Here is an 18,876-nt window from a genome sequence, read left to right on the forward strand (position 1 = left end):
AATTATCTAATGATCTTCTGAACAGATAAATGCATGGTGTAGGGAGAGTGAGGAGCGTTTCGGGCATTCACCTCTGGTGAATGCCACTTGGGTTAATTTCCCCTCTAAGGGAATTGAACCCATATGGAGGCATTCAGGTATTTTGGTAGAAAATAAGAAACAATTTACATGAAAGGGAACATGGCCTTACTATCTTTTGCAGATGTTCATACTGCAATGTTCCATATAAACTCCTCAAAAAAAGTTCTGAAACGTTATTTTGGTCGATTATTCCTCCCCTTCAATAATACCAATTGGTATTGTATTTTAAATTGTTGGAAAGCCTGATTAGTCACCTTACCAATTAGTTACAACTTGTAAGGATCGTGCATTTGTGGAATGAGCAACACAGCTAACCGTGTGGGTAGCGGACCAATTTTCTTTGCCAAAATCCCCTGCAATATTATTCTGTTGGTATTCACTCTCATTTTGAGTTGCTTGGTGGATTGGATGATTGCACTCTCCCACAGGAATAATAAAAGAAAAAAACAACACATATTGGCAATTTTATTACACTTTATTAATTTGACACTGTCAGGGACCTCAGTAGCGTGTGGAAGATCCATACACAGCCACAACAGCTTGGCACCTCCTCCTCATGCTGGTCACCAGCATGGTCACACACTACTGTGGGATGGCATCCCATCCCTCCACCAGGATTTGTCGCAAGTCAGCCAACATGTTTGCGTTGGTCACTCTGGCACGTACAGCGTTCCAACGATATGAAACACAATACCAATTGGTTTTAATTGAAGGGTAGGAATAATCGACCGAAATAACGTTTCAGAACTTTTTTTGAGGAGTTTATTGAAGTGTTGTTCTGAGCATAAGCAATTCATTGACTGGGTGTTAAATACCTGTGATGCTGGAGAATATAAGCAGTTTCAGTGTTTTCAGCTTCACTTATCAACACAAAGGGCATTACATTTATTTGGCCGTAATTTGATCGCTTTACAGTTTTGTTACTATAGTTTAGGTATTAAAAAAAGTAATAATAATTTATCATATGATCAATAATACAGTGAGAGATTTGATCCCCTGCTGATTTTGTAAATTTGCCCACTGACAAAGAAATTAGTCTGTAATTAGTCAAAAATTGTTATGGTATATTTTACATGTATTTGAACAGCGATAGACAGAATAACAAAAACATCAAGAAAAACGAATGTCAAAATTTAAAAAAAATGGTTAGCATTGTGGCAAAACGTACAAAATCAGCAGGGGATCAAATCATTTTTTCCCTCACTGTATATGTCAGAGTGTGACCTCATGGTTTTTTTTTGTATCCTGACACAGCTGCATTATAATGCATTTTACTTTTGCACATGTTGTATATGCTTATTGTTCTAACAATATGTAGAAGGTTTCATAAAAGGTGATATAAGGTATGTTTGAATATATGCAAAACCTGCTAAATTATTTCATTAGGTGCTGAGTGCCTGAAATCATTTTGGACCTGTGAAAGGAAGAGTGAACTGGTTATGGTGTTCAGGAACTCGAAAAGGATACGTGTGGCTGGTAAATGTTAATTTATGAGACCAAAGAATAGATACACAGACAATGGGCCTACTAGAATGCAAAAGGTCATCTGTTTTAATAATGTGAGGTATTTGTTGTATTTTGTATTTCAGGTGGACGTTCCATCAACAAGGAAAGGGTTTATATTAACCCAGATATTGAAATAAGTTTCTTGCGCTGCCTTGTGGGGCAGCTTGTCAGACAACATGGTGATTTCCTACTATTATTATTTAAATTTTAAATTTGTGTATGTACCCGATACCTGATTAAACTTAACTGTTGTATGTGATGATATAAATAATTCAAATTCATGTGACTTTTTGTTAGCCAAAGAAAACAATATCCATGGAGGTCCTTACATGGCCGGTTGCCCGCCACCGTGGTGGCCAGAGGACTTGCCCTTTTCCTCTCCAAACAGTGGTGTGTGTGTAGATCACAACTGAGGTTTTGCTGCTTCAAGCTAACTACAAATCCAATGTCCAGCATCATGTACTCACCATATCACTCATGACTTACTACTTTCCCCCCCCACATTTCTAGGGGAAAACAGGGGCATGTTTACAGCATCCATACTACGAAAAATCATCTCCACATACAACAATTCGTACGGCTTGATTCCAGATGTTAGTATTCAATAACCAAAATATTTGTGTATCTATGCTCAATTTCATCAGTAAGCCATTGAGAGTTAAGACACTCATCTCTCTTGAAAAAAATACACCTTTGTACCTTAAATTCACTCCACCTGCGCCCAAACACTAACGCATCATACCTGCCCTCAGAAAAGTACTTTTTTATCTTACCCCCACTTTGAGTCTTGAACCACATATTATATCACACACACACAGCTCATTGTACAAACCTGAAGTTAAAGGTTAACTGTAATTTAGGTTCTAGCATTCCTATAGATACATCGGTGTACAGGCTTTAACATTATGAAGCAGGGGTGCAAGCCCCTGCAGTGTTTTTACACTATTTGTGTGGGTTTTTTCAGGTTGACAATGTAGAAATGGAGGTTGCCAGCTATCCAAATAGCTCTGAGGGAGTTCAGCCACTGTAAATTAACATGTAAATAAATTTGAATAAATATTGTATAAAATGAACTTGACTCATACTTAGTCTTTGGTTTTTGAGTAGTTAATACAACAGTTATTGACACTTAGTTCCAATCTAGTAATTGGATTGGACAGGGTCATTCCATTAGTTACGATACACAGGGCCTAACACTTTTGCGCCCACTTCAGGCGTATTTGTTTCGTAATTTGCGTGTGTGATAACTGGGCAGAGCAATTAAAACATGTTAATCCGCTGGTCCACTAGGTGGCAGAAACCCTCTGTTGTTATGGTTGAGTTCAACTATACTAAGCTCAGAACAAGTTCAGGCGGGAATGTGTCTCGGTTGGCCATGTTGAGTGTGCGGCATACTGTGTTCGCCAATAAAGAAATAAAGTTCCTTAAATGTGTAACAAGAAGCCTCCGGGAGTTACTACATAAATGGCGACGAGGATAAACTGAAGCCGATGCCTCGTGGGGATGCAACGGATGCAAGCGAAACAGTAAGACTCTGTAAAGTTGCTACGTTAGCATGAGCGGTTCCGACTCCGAGTCAGACGTTACCCCGAGAATAATCATGGCGGCGGCCTTGGTAGGGAGCACCGCTCCGTTCGACAGTGAGACACAGACGTGGGAAGAATATTGTGAGGTTCTTCACCATTTTTTTGAAGCTAACGAAATCACAGATGCAAGTCGGCAGAAAGCTATATTTCTCAGTTCGGTGGGAAGTCGAACGTACAGCCTCGTGAGGAACCTTGTCAGTCCCGCCAAACCGGGAGACAAGACGTTTGCCGACCTGGTCAAGATTTTAAAGGAACATTTCAACCCCAAACCCAGCGAGATTGTGCAGCGGTTCAAGTTTAATTCCAGACAGAGGAAGCTTGAGGAAACAGTAATGGAATACATCGCCGTGTTAAGGAAGTTAGCACTGGACTGCAGCTATGGAGACAAGTTGTCGGAGATGCTACGCGACAGACTGGTTTGTGGGATTGGAGATGACCGCATTCAGCGCCGACTGTTGTCAGAACCGGATTTGACGTTTGAGAAAGCACTGAAGCTGGCACAAGCCATTGAGACAGCCAGCAGGGATGTTAAGGATTTACAGTTGCTGGAGTCTACACCCTCACACATGAGGGCACCTCTAGCAGTGCACAAAATGTCTACAAAGAAGTTCCCCACTAAGCAGCAGCACCAGTATAACGCTTGTTACAGATGTGGAGGTGAGCAGCACAGGGCTGGGGAATGTAGGTTTATTAAGGAAACCTGTCATAAGTGTGGTAAAATTGGCCACATTCAAAAAGTGTGTAGGTCGGGAGGCTCAGTTAGCGCTTCACAGGCTAGTGGGGGTGGAGTACCAACAGGGAAGTATGGGATAGCCCAGGGAACACATTATGTCAGCCAGGGGGAGGGCGACATAGACGACGATGAAGTCATGTTCACACTGTACAAACTAGATGACCTAGACGTACCAGCAGAGGAGCCGTTTATACAGACATTGACTGTTAATGGGGATAAACAGAAATTTGAAATGGACTCTGGGTGTGGGGTAACAGTAGTGAACCACTCGGTGTACAAAACCTTATGGGGGAAGGAGGTGCCAGAGCTACGCTCATGTAGAGTGAGGCTAAAAACATACACAGGACATAAGGTAAATGTTGTGGGGGCAGCAGTGGTTAAAGTACAGCATAAACAGCTAGTAGAGAACTTACCATTGGTAGTGGTGGCAGGTTCAGGCCCCAGTCTAGTAGGCAGGTACTGGATTAGGAGGCTAGGGTTACAGTGGAGACCAGAACCCCAGATCCACCATGTTCAGACAGAGACCCCAGAGAAGGCACAGTGGAGACCAGAGCCACAGATACTCCAGGTTAAAGCGGAGACCTTGGAGGAGGTACTGGGGGAATTTGGGGAGGTTTTCAAAGACGAACTAGGGAGATTCAGAGGCCCCCCAGCAAAAATATACGTGGACAAGGAAGCAGCCCCCAGGTTTTTTAAAGCCAGACCCGTCCCATACGCCATGAAAGGGAGAGTTGAGGCTGAACTCGACCGTCTCCTTACAGAGAAGATAATTGAACCAGTAAAATATGCTGAGTGGGCAGCGCCAGTGGTCCCTGTGTTGAAACCAGATGACACAGCAAGACTATGCGGAGACTACAAACTGACAGTGAACCAGATCTCAAAACTGGAGCAGTATCCAATTCCCAGAATTGAGGACTTGTTTGCCATCCTTTCAGGTGGAAAGAAATTCACAAAGTTAGATCTGAGTCACGCCTACCACCAGATTCCATTGGATGAGGAAGCAAAAAAGTATGTAACTATAAATACACACAAAGGCTTGTTCACATACAAAGTGTTACCTTTTGGAGTTTCATCATGTCCGGCTATTTTCCAACGTACCATGGAGGGACTACTGCAGGGCATCCCTCGTGTGGCAATCTTCCTGGATGACATCCTGCTGACGGGAAAAGACGACAAAGAGCACCTGCAGACTCTGACCATGGTGCTGAAACGGCTACAGGAGGCTGGTCTAAGGCTTAAGAGGACCAAGTGTGTGTTCATGAGTGAGGAAGTGATATTTTTGGGTCACAGAGTGGATGCAACAGGACTGCACCCAATGCATGAGAAGGTGGAAGCAATCAAAGAGGCACCCTCACCTTCAAATGTGACAGAGTTAAAGGCATATCTGGGACTATTGAACCAGTGTTTCCCACACATAGACTAATTTGTGGCGGTGCGCCACAGAATCAACACCGGCCGCCACACATTGCGTTTCGTAAAACTTTTTTTTTAATCGCTATTTAGGTGAAAACACGCAGAGTATTCGTTCAGCTGCATTTCTTTTCCCCAGCTCTCCCTCCGTCTCTCTGTTACTGATGCGTCTTTCCCACATATGCACACAGTCACAACATCAGCACCCGTTAGCAACAATGCATACAGTACATATACCGTTCTAGTAAGACCGACAGCTATATCAGCGAGCCTTCATCATTAGCGCCGTAGCTAAAAGTCGAGGAAAGTTGAGGCTACTTTTCGCTAGGTACCTTACTCACATTTACATTTAGTCATTTAGCAGACGCTCTTATCCAGAGCGACTTACAGTACTCGAAGTTTCCCCTTCGTTCTTTTGGTGAGAAGTCTCAAGAGCTAGCCACTTACTTGGCGTCATGGAGCCGACCAGTTAAATAGTTGTTTAGCACTAGCGTTTTCTACATGCATAATGCAGAAATGATATGTTAGTTGTTGTTAATTTGTGAAGGTGTGAATCATTTTGGATTAATATTTAATGTAACAAATTATTAACAAATTAACTGTGTAACGAATTATTAACGAAGGAAATTTTACGACCCCCCCCCCCCGTCTGACAACCCCCACCCCTCCCCGCCACAATTAGATTTCTAATCTGTGGGAAACACTGTGAACTATTACAACAAGTTCCTACCAAATCTGTCTACCGTCCTTGCTCCGGTGCACAAACTGTTACAAAAAGACACAAAGTGGCAGTGGGGAGATGCACAACAAGCAGCCTTTAACACATCAAAAGACCTCATGCAGTCAGCTCAGGTGCTTGTGCATTACGATCCAGAAAAGGACATTGTGCTGTCATGTGACGCGTCACCATACGGGGTAGGTGCCGTTCTGTCACACCACATGCCAGATGGAACTGAAAGACCCATTGGTTTTACCTCACGTACACTAAACACGGCAGAGAGGAACTACTCACAACTGGATAAGGAAGGTCTGTCAGTGATGTTTGGAATACAGCGCTTCCACAAGTACATTTATGGACGGAGATTCACTATAGTGACAGATCACAAGCCGCTGTTGTCACTTTTCAATGAGATGAAAGCAGTGCCACAAATGGCCTCGTCCAGGATCCAAAGGTGGGCTGTAACACTGAGGGCCTACGAATACACAATAGTTTATAAGGAAGGGAAACATCACAGCAATGCTGACGCTCTCAGCCGCCTTCCTTTGCCAGATACACCTAAAGTGGAGACGTCGGAAGAGAGGGTTCTCATGCTGGAGAGCTCTGACATCACGCTGGTGACAGCTGATCAAGTGAAAGCATGGACAGACAAAGATCCAGTACTGTCGAGGGTGCGAGAAATGGTTCACAACGGCTGGTCAGCAAAAGATAGAGGGGAGGAGTTTGCCCCTTATGAGGTGAGGAAACTTGAACTTAGTATTCAAAATGGTTGTGTGATGTGGGGGTCGAGAGTGGTTGTGCCAAAACCAGGCCAAGGAAGCGTCATGAGACAACTTCATCAATGCCACCCGGGAGTGTCCAGGATGAAAGCATTGGCTAGGAGTTACGTATGGTGGCCGAAGCTGGACAAAGAGGTGGAGGATACGGTAAAGGCCTGTACAACATGTCAGGAACATCGCAACGTCCCGGCACCAGCTCCGTTACACCCCTGGGATTGGCCTGACAAGCCCTGGAGTCGTATTCACGTGGATTATGCCGGACCGTTCATGGGGAAAATGTTTTTTGTGCTCATAGATGCACATTCAAAATGGATGGACGTGTATCCAGTGAACTCTGCCACTTCAGCCACCACAATTGAGTGCCTGCGAACCAGTTTCAGTAACCATGGACTGCCTGAGTTGTTGGTGTCTGATAATGGCACTTGTTTCATCAGCGCAGAGTTCAACGTGTTTTTAAGTAAAAATGGAATCCGTCATGTGACCTCTGCACCCTACCATGCCTCCAGTAACGGGTTAGCAGAGAGAGGGGTACAAACATTTAAGAGAATGATGAAAAAATGTCCAGAAGGCCCGCTGACAGCTAAAGTAGCCAGAGTGTTATTCAGCTACAGAGTGACACCTCACACTACAACAGGCCTTTCTCCAGCAGAGTTGCTTCTCGGGAGGAAACTACGTTGCACTTTGGATTCCATACACCCAGACCTAAACAATAGAGTGCAGAAGAAACAGGAAAGACAAATGAAAGATCATGACAAAAAGGCAAAAGAACGCTGGTTTAAAACAGGTGATTCAGTGCTGACCCAGAACTTCAGTTTTGGACCCAGGTGGATACCAGGAATCATTGAGTCAGTGACGGGACCAGTGTCATACAAGGTGATGTTGGGTGATGGGAGAATAGTGAGGAGACATGTGGATCAGATCCATGCTCACCACCAGAGACCAGGAAGTGGAAATGAAAAACAACAAACTGTGTCAACTCAGCCCAACACAAATGATGAAGAATGGCTGGATACTGAGGAGGTTGCGCTCAGGGGTGACCAGTTGGAAGAGCCAGCAGCATCAGCAGTTGTAGGAAGTTCAGACCAAAGTGCTGTGGCAAACCAACCTCCAGTGAGGAGACTGGCAAAAAGGGAGACTAAGTTGCCCAGTTATCTTAAAGACTTCAAATTGAACTGAGAGAACGAGACTCGTTGATAAGTGGCCTTAATATGGACACCTAATCAAACAGGACAATAGCCTGATGTTTGTGTTGTTAGAATGTTCCTAAAAATAAATGTTTGTGTAACCTGCTTAAGGAGGGAGGGATGTGATAACTGGGCAGAGCAATTAAAACATGTTAATCCGCTGGTCCACTAGGTGGCAGAAACCCTCTGTTGTTATGGTTGAGTTCAACTATACTAAGCTCAGAACAAGTTCAGGCGGGAATGTGTCTCGGTTGGCCATGTTGAGTGTGCGGCATACTGTGTTCGCCAATAAAGAAATAAAGTTCCTTAAATGTGTAACAAGAAGCCTCCGGGAGTTACTACAGCGTGTAAAAGCATGGCGAGGTATGTACAAACATGCAGCAATGAGGTAAAAACGCAGACTGCCTGTCGCGGGAACTGAAAATGGCAAATTGCGCTTGTCCGTGTCATGCATATAGGGTCAGGGAAAAGTGGGAGTTTCCCATAAAGATATGGGAGGGGATGCGCAAAGTGCGCCTAATTGTGTATTCGGCGGTATGTACAAAAACCGCCTGTGAAAGTGCACCTCTATTTTGCGTTGAAAATTATCCGCCTTTTAAAAGCAGGCGTAAACCAGGATGCGCAAATGCCTCCTGGTGAAATGGCAGCCGTAACCCGAGCAAGACGAGGACATAGGCCAAATGATTTTTGCCACAAGGATCACACTTTTTGAGTTGAGTGAACACGAAATCATTACACGTTACAGATTAAGCAGCCACACAATAGCACAGATACTGGAAGAATACATCGAATCTCCGGCTCAGTGTTCACATTCCATTCCAGCAGTTGTTAAACTCCTCGCTACATTACAAATATTGGCATCAGGATCATGTCAAACTGTCATCGCTGTTTTGACTTTGGTGGCTGATCCATGATAGAAAGACAGAAGGACGCCCATTCAATTGCGCTTTTAAATGCTCGCAATGTAGGCTACGGTAAAGTGGGCGGAGAAAAGCGCTGATTACCTGATGACCTGCAAGTTTCGTAAATACGACGTAAACTAAAGTTTCACAGCGTGCGCAATGCGGGTTGGCCATGGCGCTAATAACGCTACGTCTGCGAATGTACGTACATGAGGCCCACAGTGTTATCAGTGTAATGTAGACAAATGTCTTCATTTTTATGAACTTTATTTAGAAGAATTCCTGCAGTGTACAATCGCCGGTAGGAATCATTAATGATACTCTACAAACTAATACATAGCAAAGCATATCAAATTTAAATAATAGATACAAGAACAAGTCCGTCCGTCATTTACGCTTGTCCCGAGGCGTTCTCAGTCCAGCCGAGAGACATAGTCCCTCCAGCGTGTCCTGGGTCTTCCCCGGGGCCTCTTACCAGTTGGACATGCCCAGAACACCTCACCAGGAAGGCGTCCAGTAGGCATCCTCATCAGATGCCCGAGCCACCTCAACTGGTTCCTCTCGACGCGGAGGAGAAGCGGTTCTACTCTGGGCTCTTCCCAGATGATTGAGCTCTCTATGGGAAAGCCCGGACACCCTGCGGAGAAAACTCATTTCGGCCGCTTGTATACGCGATCTCATTCGAGAACAAGTACATACCTGTATATAACATATGAGACAATATGAGACATCAGACAAAATAAAATGCTAAACATCCTCATAGGTACATCACAGACACATCAGATCCAAATTTTAAATCTGTACACATAAAATTAACCCAAATAAACCCTAAATTACATTTGCAGCAGAGCCAATAAAAATACAACCTTTAATCTCGATCAAAACACCATTACAATTGAGAACTACCCAAAGTGAGTTTCCGGACCTTAATTGGACTACAAATATGGGGTATTCACGATGCAATTGTATTGCGGTCATGATGGGACTTGTAGTTCTTTTTTTTAAAGCTATATTTTTCCATATCCTCATCAAATCGGACTTGTAAAGGAACGTTTAGGTTAATTAGACACCAATAAATGTCACACTTCTAGTCAGCACTCACCAATGCAACTTCTACGTACATTGTATTTATATGTTTACATTATCTTTAAAAACTCAATTTCTGTTAATGTTTATCATGTGTTTCCAACCAAATGCATTAAGGGTGTGATAATGGATCTTCTATCAGAATTTCAAAAAGATAAGAGCTTATATGTGACTACAAAGCAGGTTTTCAGTTAAAAACAATACCACTTCTAGGTGGCGCTATTGAGTCCCAATTCAGGCTAGGGGTTTGATATTGAAAGAGAGAGTTTAACTAACCCCTGTTTTTTACTGTACAAAGACATGACTCTGCACCTTGAAAGGAACTCTTAACCCTAACCCTAATTTTTGGCCAAAATGGCATGCTTGAGTGTGGGTATTAGACACATTTGCAGGAGGAAATCTGTCAGTGTCAGTAGAATATTACAATACGATATAACAATTCATATCTGTGATGATAACATGATGACACAAAATAGATTCATTCAATCATTTGAACATAGGGTATGAGTGCTGTAATCTCGGCTAAGCAGGCAAGGGTGGGTTTATGACAGTGAAAATGGATAATGGATGTAATTACTTAGCCTGACGTTGTCATACTCATAATTCTAGTCAGAATATGAGTCTGAGAACTCTCCGTTGGGCTTTGACTACAGGGCGTGTTTCAAACGAGCCTGGAAAACAAATGCCTCTTTGCTCAATTGGATAGATCTACAACCAATCAGAGCAACAGAGTATGTGACGTATGTTAAGCACCGCATAGTTGTTGTCAACAGAACTAAACTACAAGTAGACTTGAAGTATGCTTGAAGAATGAATACAAACGATTTTTGCCGGTGTTGTAAAATTAATTTAAGGGTAAGGGGACTACTTGTTCACACAGTCAACCTTTTTGAGTGAAACAATAAAGGGCAATGCATATACGAACAAGTTCTCCGTTTAGGATTACAACTCCACAAAAGAAAAGGAGAAACAACAATGGCCACTAGGTTTTCATTGTGTCCCATCTTCTTCGCGACCATCAGGGCCAGCTGATAAATTAAACTTTTACCGAATCCGTAGGAAGGACGGCAGAAACATATTTTCCATCGACAAATGCCTTGATTGCGTCTCTCTGTTCCTCTTTCAAAATTAATGCGCTGTCGATGTCTTCTAAAACAGACTCGATGGCAGACATAACATTCCAGATCTCCAGCGGTAGCCATGTTTATACAAAACGAATTCAACTTAAGCGCTGTTTTGTGACGTGGGTGATTACGTTACTGTTGATCATCTGTCCATCATCGTATAAAGCCCGCCCTGGCAATTTCATTGGTTCGCCCAGATTCTGGTTTTCTGTAGTTGGTCCCCAATACGAGACCCTCCAGACCCAACTTCCCGACAAAATTTTCTTTTGGGCGGGGAGAAGTTGGGCTGGCAGCCAGGCTAGTAATTACTAGTCAATCCACAAAAACACATTGACATAAAGTTCGATACCACTGTCACTGCAGTGAACCTTTCTGTGGCAATCGGGTAGCGCGCGTCACCCGCTCATCATTACACCTGTGCCACAACCGATAAAACGGCCTTAAAAAGACGCGCAGATACGCACACTCACCCCAATTGTTGTATGATCAGTGCTGCTGCCGCCCTGCACCATCCCCTTCTCCCCCTTGCTGTTTGTATGTTATATCCATCAGGGGGATATTGCTCCGTGCCTCATATGTCGTGTATGCATGGTAGCATCGAGGAGTCATTCCCTTAGATCATGGGTTCTCAACGTTTTGGAACTAAAGCCCCCCCAAGTCTTCCACATCATGTGTCAAGGCGGCATCAGTCAACTGAGGATATTCAGTAATCACACTCAACCAAAACGAAGAGCAAGAGCTAAAGAGGTATCGCAATCTGGTGTCACTCTTTAATTTAAATAACTGCTCCTCCATGGCAACTTAAATGTATTTTCCTGAACAACACCGAGTAGCCTACATAAAATATGATTGTATTCTTTTCTTGTAAAGTAAACCAATGGCGCCGCCGTAATGATCTCTCCGCGCCCCCCTGTTGAAAACCACTGCCTTAGATCATGCATTCTGCCAAAGTCAAACCATTTCCATGTCATGGTATCAATAAACGCTCAAATCTAATAGGCCTACGTGTCTTTAATGAAATGCATCCATGTCTCACCTATTTCTAAGCCTATATATATATATATGTGCGCAGTGTACTTATGCATAGGCTATCTGTATTTGAACGCCATAAAGATTATTGGCTTATAATATGGGAAAGGATTTTAAAATGATATATCCTTCCAGATTGATAGGGGGGTTTATAGGAAACACAGATACATTTGTTTAATTTGTTTATGTAACAGGGCCAATGAAACAAGTTGATTAAACAAACACTTAAAATGGGAAAATAAACAATACAGATGGAAAAATGACTTGACATATTGTGGTTGAGTTGGCTGCCGATATCTTTTGGTTGATGGTCTTGGGTGTATTGCTCCAAGTCATTACATACCTTTAAAGTGAAGAGATAATAAAAGTAGATAACAAATTAATAAAAAGAAGATAAAAGTATAAAACTACATGTCATTGAATTGTAGTCTGAATGGGCGCATGCTTGCAGTCATTCATCTCCACAAACACGTTGCATAATACATGTTTACCTCAAAGTTTTGTATGACTTTGCATGATCTGTGCCACAGGAAGAGCATCAGATGCCTGATGAAGTTCTCCCTGTTCATGTAGGACAGTTGTCCTTTCATCTTCTTCAAGAGCGAGTTATTCTGCTCTGCCACCTGAGAATTTATTTTCTGGAACTGAGGATAGCTGTCCAGATTGTATCCAATGTTACACCCTTAAATAATTAAAAAACACAACAGTTTTATTGACTCGCATTCGCAATATAAAAAGGCAAGTACCCGGTATAAAAAGCACTGCAAATCACCTGAGTGGTTGCGCCAGTGCAAACGATCCACAAGAAACCAAGTCTCTCTAAAAAAACCTGGGTCCCTTCGCAAGCAGTAGCTGACAGGCGTTGTCATATATGACTGTCTTGGGGCCTAAATGGGGTGCACACAGATGATTACGGACAACAAATTCACAGATAATTAGTCACACCAATGCTAAGCAAAACCTGAACTTACATTGTCGAAAACGTGTCCGGAGTATGGTAAACGGCACGTTCACCGACTCCACTTGCTCCATTATTGAAAACCCAAGACAAACACCTAAAGTACAAAAAACATTCCATTGTGTAACAAAACAGCAAAACAAAACCTCAATAACCTTACCAGCAATATTCATTAATTTCAATAGTGTAATGTCAATGTTCAAGTAAAGTAACCTCACCATGTGTGCAGAACAGGGTGAATATGCCAGGGATCAGGTTAGGGTGTCTGCCTGCTGTCTTCCTACAGTCACTGGCCTCCTTTTTACACGTGTCTGTAGTGTACAAGCCTCTGTCTCTCACAGGAGGCAGATTGGGGAAGTAATTAAGTTAGGGGTGTCGAGACCGGAGGTGTGGACACTGTTTCCAGTGCCTTTTTATAGAGGCACTGAAAGATGGGTACCACCTCCTGAGGAAAAGTCCCTTCCATCCCAACCAAGCTAAAAAACAATGGGCATTTCTTGGCAAGTTTCCCTAAAAGTGCTGGTTGCCGCTCGATCTGGCAGTACTTCAATCCCTCCATCTCTTACATCAACACCCCGAGTTCTTTACTGGGATGTAGCAGAGCACAGGCAGGGGAGTTCTTGCTGACTTGTGTTAAGAGAGGGCGGTAGGGCTCACTTGCGTGTGTGGGTGAAGTCAGGGCCAGCTTCTGCAAAAGGGGCAGGAGGAATGGGGCGCTTTTGGCACTCTGTGACATCATTTCCCTGTGTTCTCCAGGGAGGAGCCCGTCTGCACTGTAGCGCTGCAGCAGCTTACGGAGGTCTGGCTCAGGGATCAAAGTTCTCGTTCTGTGACTGGTAAATTGAATGAAGGAGAAACAAATTTAGAAAGGTCATAATAACATAAGACCTTAATCATTTAAATGTAAAAATTATAGGGGTAACATTAGCGTGAACACACACTGAGACACACAATGATTAAAACAAGAAAATCATAGACTTATCTTCCACTGTTCATTACAGTTTGGCCAGGAACAAGCCTTTCTTTGAGGCCATACCGCTGCTGATACCCCAAAGAGGTGCCATCCATAACAACCTCACTATTGAGACAATGTACACATGCATCACATACTTAATTACAAGCTCCAAACATTGTTGTGATATTCAGCCATGGAAAAAATTAAAAGACCACTCCAAAGTCCGCAATCAATGTTAAGTGGTCTCTTAATTATTTTCATGGCTGTATATCCAGACCATTTGCAACTTTGTTACAGAACTTACTTGAAGTTATCTTGGCAGATGGGACATTTGAATCCCCAGCTAAAGTCTGCAGACAGAAGCTGCAAAAAGGCTATGACTGCATCCCTCAACTTGCGGTAAGACATCTGGAGAGAGTCCTGTGTCCCTGCATCTCGCAGATGAGTGTTGTACACTTCTAAGAAGTTGTACATTGTTGTGCTGCAACAGATAAAGAACAAACATGTTGACCACCAAAGGTTTGATAATAATTTGTGTTTCCACACATGATTACATATCATATTTGGTTAACTTGCCTTGAATTTAGGAAATGATAAACATAGTCCCTGAGGACTTCATGGTGCACCATGTATGTGCCCATGTTTAGAATGAAATCACATCCACCATCATAGTTATGAGTTTTGGGACACATTGTGCATGTGAGTTGGTGGCCTTTGGAAAAAACAAACAAATTGTAATTGCATTCCATGTACAAAACCAATCATCATGTCAGAAATAAACCTTTGGAAAATCTTAATAGTTCTAGAAAATTCTCAGTGAATACCTTTCACTTTGTACACATGGCATCTGGTGTACAAATGTGTATCTTTCTGAGGGGTCAATGATAATGGCCTGCCACAGTCACATTGTTCCTTGGGGGTGGGATACAGGAGGAACACTCCATCCTTCTCTTTGTGAAGATTAGGAACAGCAGTCCCATAACGAACCTGGAACAGAAATTGAGTCAGAATCGGATCATATACAGAGGGGAAAAATACCTAGACCTTTTACAAAACTACATGGTCAACAAACACATACCCTATCTGGTAAAGGAATGTGAAAGAGGACTGGTTCTGTGGAAACAGCCTCTTTCACAGTGTCAGGGTATACAGACCCCTCTTTCATTGCCTCCTTAATCCCTAACGATAAAAGGTGTGCTTCATCGTTGAGGATGTCCTGCAGGATTTGCACGTGGCAGCAGTTCCTCTGGTGCAAACGGCACGTCTGACACCTCATTGCGCCAGCACTCACTTTGATGATTGCATATCCATCTTTTTCAACAACAAAGTAACTGCCGGCAAACAGAATACGTTTGACATTGCTGTTCTACAGTGAGAAAGAACAATTAGTGACATGAAGTTACCTACTGTATGGCACGACTATTACCAATTACTGTCACCATTACCTCTGTTGTTCCATTAGTGGCATAACTGTGCTCTGAGAAGAAAATAAATAGTACAGTAATCAACCACTGTTGCCTCCGTAACAACATTGGTCCAAATAATGCAGCTGTTTAAACAAAATGTTGTGATGCTTTGGCTATAATTTAGAGGCATGGAGTAGAGAAGTGAATACTTACACATTTCACTGGGACTATCCGGGACATCCTCAATACTGGGCAAAACCCCATTAAATGCCTTGATGTGGAGACAGTCCACCCAGGCCAACTCTGTCATGGTCGAGATAAAAGATATATTTGTAAAAGGGTTTACATACTGGACATTCATTAACATATTAAGTACAATATAAACGTAATACCATCAAAGGATGTGTCCACGTGTGTAGACAGTCCCAAGATGTGCCTGGCATGGTGGTCATTGCATGAACACATATACAGTGCCCTCCAAAAGTATTGGAACAGTGAGGCCAATTCCTTTATTTTTGCTGTAGACTGAAAACATTTGGGCTTGACATCAAACGATGAATGTGAAACCAGAGATCAACGTTTCAGCTTTTATTTCCAGGTATTTACATCAGGATCTGATGCACAAATTAGAAAATATCACCTTTTTGTTCGAACCCACCCATTTGTCACGTGAGCAAAAGTATTGGAACATATGACTGACGGGTGTGTTTTGTTGCCCAGGTGTGTCCTATTACATACATTATTCAATCAATAAATACCACTGAATGTCTACACTCAGGTTCAGATTGGGTAAGATAGGTTTTGTCTATGCAGACTGTATTCAGAGGTGAAAACAACATGAAAACCGGAGCGCTGTCTTTGGGTGAAAAACAAGCAATTGTGAGTCTTAGAGAAGATGGAAAATCAATCAGAGCCATTGCAGAAACATTGGCCATAGCCAGTACAACCATTTGGAATGTCCTGAAGAAGAAGAAAACTACTGGTGTACTAAGTAACAGACGTCGAACAGGTAGACCAAGGAAAACATCAGCAGTTGATGACAGAAACATTGTGAGAGCTGTAAAGAAAGACCCTAAAACAACTGTTAGTGAGATCAGCAACAACCTCCAGATGGCAGGAGTGAAGGTATCACTATCTACTGTTCGCAGAAGACTTCATGAACAAAAGTACAAGGGCTACACCAGAAGATGCAAACCACTCATTAGCAAGAAGAATAGGAAGGCCAGGCTGGAATTTGCCAAAAAGTACAGAGATGAACCTCAAAAATTCTGGGACAAAGTTTTATGGACTGATGAGACAAAGATTAACTTTTACCAAAGTGATGGAAAGGCTAAAGTTTGGAGAAAGAAAGGAACTGCTCATGATCCCAAACACACAAGCTCATCTGTGAAACACGGTGGAGGTAATGTCATGGCTTGGGCTTGCATGGCTTCTTCTAGGACGGGCTCATTAATCTTCATTGAGGATGTAACACATGATGGCAGCAGCAAAATGAACTCGGAAGTCTACAGAAACATTTTGTCTGCCAATTTAAGGAAAGATGCAACCAAACTGATTGGCAGAGCCTTCATCATGCAGCAAGATAACGACCCAAAACACACTGCCAAAACAACAAAGGAGTTCATCAGGGGCAAGAAATGGAAGGTATTAGACTGGCCAAGTCAATCTCCAGACTTAAACCCTATAGAGCATGCATTTTACCTGCTTAAGAGGAGACTGAAGGGAGGAACCCCACAAAACAAACAACAACTGAAAGAGGCTGCAGTGAAAGCCTGGGAAAGCATCAAAAAGGAAGAATGCAAAAGTTTGGTGACGTCAATGGGTCACAGACTTGCTGCAGTTATTGAAAGCAAAGGATTTGCAACTAAATATTAAGTCTTATTCACTTAAATATGTTTTAAGTATATCTGTTCCAATACTTTTGCTCACATGACAAATGGGTGGATTCAAACAAAATGTGATATTTTCTTAGTTGTGCATCAGATCCTGATGTAAATACCTGGAAATAAAAGCTGAAACGTTGATCTCTGGTCTCACGTTCATTATTTGATGTCAAGCCCAAATGTTTTCAGTCTACAGCAAAAATAAAGGAATTCGCCTCACTGTTCCAATACTTTTGGAGGGCACTGTATATCCACCTGCAGCCCTCTGGAAACTGCATTGCTCTTCTAGTGATTATGGCAAAATCATCATTCTGCCAATTCAAGAAAAGATAAGAATATAATCACATGCTTCATCACAGACATTCAAAGACACTTGCCGTCAAATAGATTATAAAGTATAAAGTGGGCAAAAAAAGACGCTTGGTGGAATGGTTGAATGTGTTGATGATGAACACTTTAACCTCCTCATCTACCAACATAACGTTTTCTGTTTCCAACAGAAGGCAGATGTATTTGTCTAGATCGCTAGACAGTGGTACCTGGGATGGAATACATAGATATGCTTCAATCCTCTACAGGTAGGTAAACAGAGATACCGAATCTTTAATTCACAATTATCCACTGGCCAAAAGGTAAACATTGAATCCTATGAAATTGTCAATATTTTCACAAATAACTGTCTTACCCTGTTCTCATGAATGGTGGAATTGGCATCAACACCAGCACCAGCATCTATACCAGCACCAGCATCAGCACCAACACCAGCATTTATACCAGCACCAGCATCAGCACCAACACCAGCATATATACCAGCATCAACACCAACACCAGCACCAGCATCTATACCAGCACCAACACCAGCATCAACACCAGCACCAGCATCTATACCAGCACCAATACCAGCACCAGCATCAACACCAGCACCAATACCAGCACCAGCATCAATGCCCGCACCAGCATCAACACCAACACCGGTATTCACGGATTTCTTCTTGTGGTCCTTAAAGCAACACAAATAGGACAACGTGGATAAGCGATCCTTCTTTCTGAAGTCAAACTGTAAAACATTACTAAACTAACAAAAGATTGGTATTTACAGATTTACGTCTCAGTAGTCCAGGGATACGTTTAACATCATACTTGACGTTGGAAACTTGCCCAGGGAGATCCTGACTTAGGGCCTCGAAGGCCCGTCTTTTTTTAGATGGTCCTTAAGTACAAAACAAACAATAATCAGTTACTTACACAAACATACACAAACATTTCACGATAATAATAACAACATATAATGAGACGAGATGAGATGGGACGGCTGGATGCAGAGCAGGGGGTAGGGGTAGGAGGCTGGGCCCAGTGCTGGATGCAGAGCAGGGGGTAGGGCTAAGAGGCTGGACCAGTGCTGGATACAGAGCAGGGGGTAGGGGTAGGAGGCTGGGCCCAGTGCTGGATGCAGAGCAGGGGGTAGGGCTAAGAGGCTGGACCAGTGCTGGATACAGAGCAGGGGGTAGGGGTAGAAGGCTGGGACCAGCGCTGGAT

General features: G+C 42.8%; 2 protein-coding genes across 4 annotated transcripts; one reads left to right on the forward strand and one right to left on the reverse strand.

Moving 5' to 3' along the window:
* Positions 1-2,837: 2,837 nt before the first annotated feature.
* On the forward strand, positions 2,838-18,002 carry LOC124488914 (uncharacterized protein K02A2.6-like). Its single transcript, XM_047051458.1, has 3 exons — positions 2,838-5,298; positions 6,021-8,360; positions 17,841-18,002. The coding sequence occupies exons 1-2, from the start codon at positions 3,143-3,145 to the stop codon at positions 7,987-7,989; spliced, it is 4,125 nt and encodes a 1,374-aa protein (XP_046907414.1). The 5' UTR covers positions 2,838-3,142; the 3' UTR covers positions 7,990-8,360; positions 17,841-18,002.
* LOC124488912 lies at positions 12,313-15,955 on the reverse strand. 3 transcript variants are annotated; one of them, XM_047051454.1, is made up of 14 exons: positions 15,850-15,955; positions 15,671-15,760; positions 15,497-15,528; positions 15,130-15,417; positions 14,876-15,038; positions 14,628-14,763; positions 14,356-14,532; positions 14,079-14,174; positions 13,754-13,932; positions 13,315-13,428; positions 13,110-13,193; positions 12,911-13,025; positions 12,630-12,820; positions 12,313-12,481 (listed from the first exon to the last, which is right to left on the reverse strand). In XM_047051454.1, exons 4-12 carry the CDS (start codon positions 15,325-15,327, stop codon positions 12,958-12,960), a joined length of 1,215 nt encoding a protein of 404 aa, XP_046907410.1. In that variant the 5' UTR covers positions 15,328-15,417; positions 15,497-15,528; positions 15,671-15,760; positions 15,850-15,955; the 3' UTR covers positions 12,313-12,481; positions 12,630-12,820; positions 12,911-12,957. The 3 variants fall into 3 exon arrangements, with proteins under 3 accessions (XP_046907410.1, XP_046907411.1, XP_046907412.1); XM_047051455.1 differs by lacking the exon at positions 13,110-13,193 and having other exon boundaries at positions 15,130-15,528; XM_047051456.1 differs by lacking the exons at positions 12,313-12,481; positions 12,630-12,820; positions 12,911-13,025; positions 13,110-13,193 and having other exon boundaries at positions 13,342-13,424; positions 15,130-15,528.
* Positions 18,003-18,876: the final 874 nt, after the last annotated feature.

Source organism: Hypomesus transpacificus, unplaced genomic scaffold, assembly GCF_021917145.1.
Source record: "Hypomesus transpacificus isolate Combined female unplaced genomic scaffold, fHypTra1 scaffold_155, whole genome shotgun sequence".
Taxonomy (NCBI): domain Eukaryota; kingdom Metazoa; phylum Chordata; class Actinopteri; order Osmeriformes; family Osmeridae; genus Hypomesus; species Hypomesus transpacificus.

What these genes read in the sequence shown, in the direction of transcription:
- LOC124488914 (XM_047051458.1), top strand. Translation starts at nt 3,143, where the DNA reads ATGAGCGGTTCCGACTCCGAGTCAGACGTTACCCCGAGAATAATCATG. An exon ending in TTAAAGGCATATCTGGGACT is followed by an intron (nt 5,299 to 6,020) that starts ATTGAACCAGTG and finishes TGTGGGAAACAC; the next exon opens with TGTGAACTATTACAACAAGT.
- LOC124488912 (XM_047051454.1), bottom strand. Translation starts at nt 15,327, where the DNA reads ATGAGGTGTCAGACGTGCCGTTTGCACCAGAGGAACTGCTGCCACGTG. An exon ending in ATCTGCCAAGATAACTTCAA is followed by an intron (nt 14,175 to 14,355) that starts GTAAGTTCTGTA and finishes TTGTCTCAATAG; the next exon opens with TGAGGTTGTTATGGATGGCA. An exon ending in ACTGTAATGAACAGTGGAAG is followed by an intron (nt 13,933 to 14,078) that starts ATAAGTCTATGA and finishes CATTCAATTTAC; the next exon opens with CAGTCACAGAACGAGAACTT.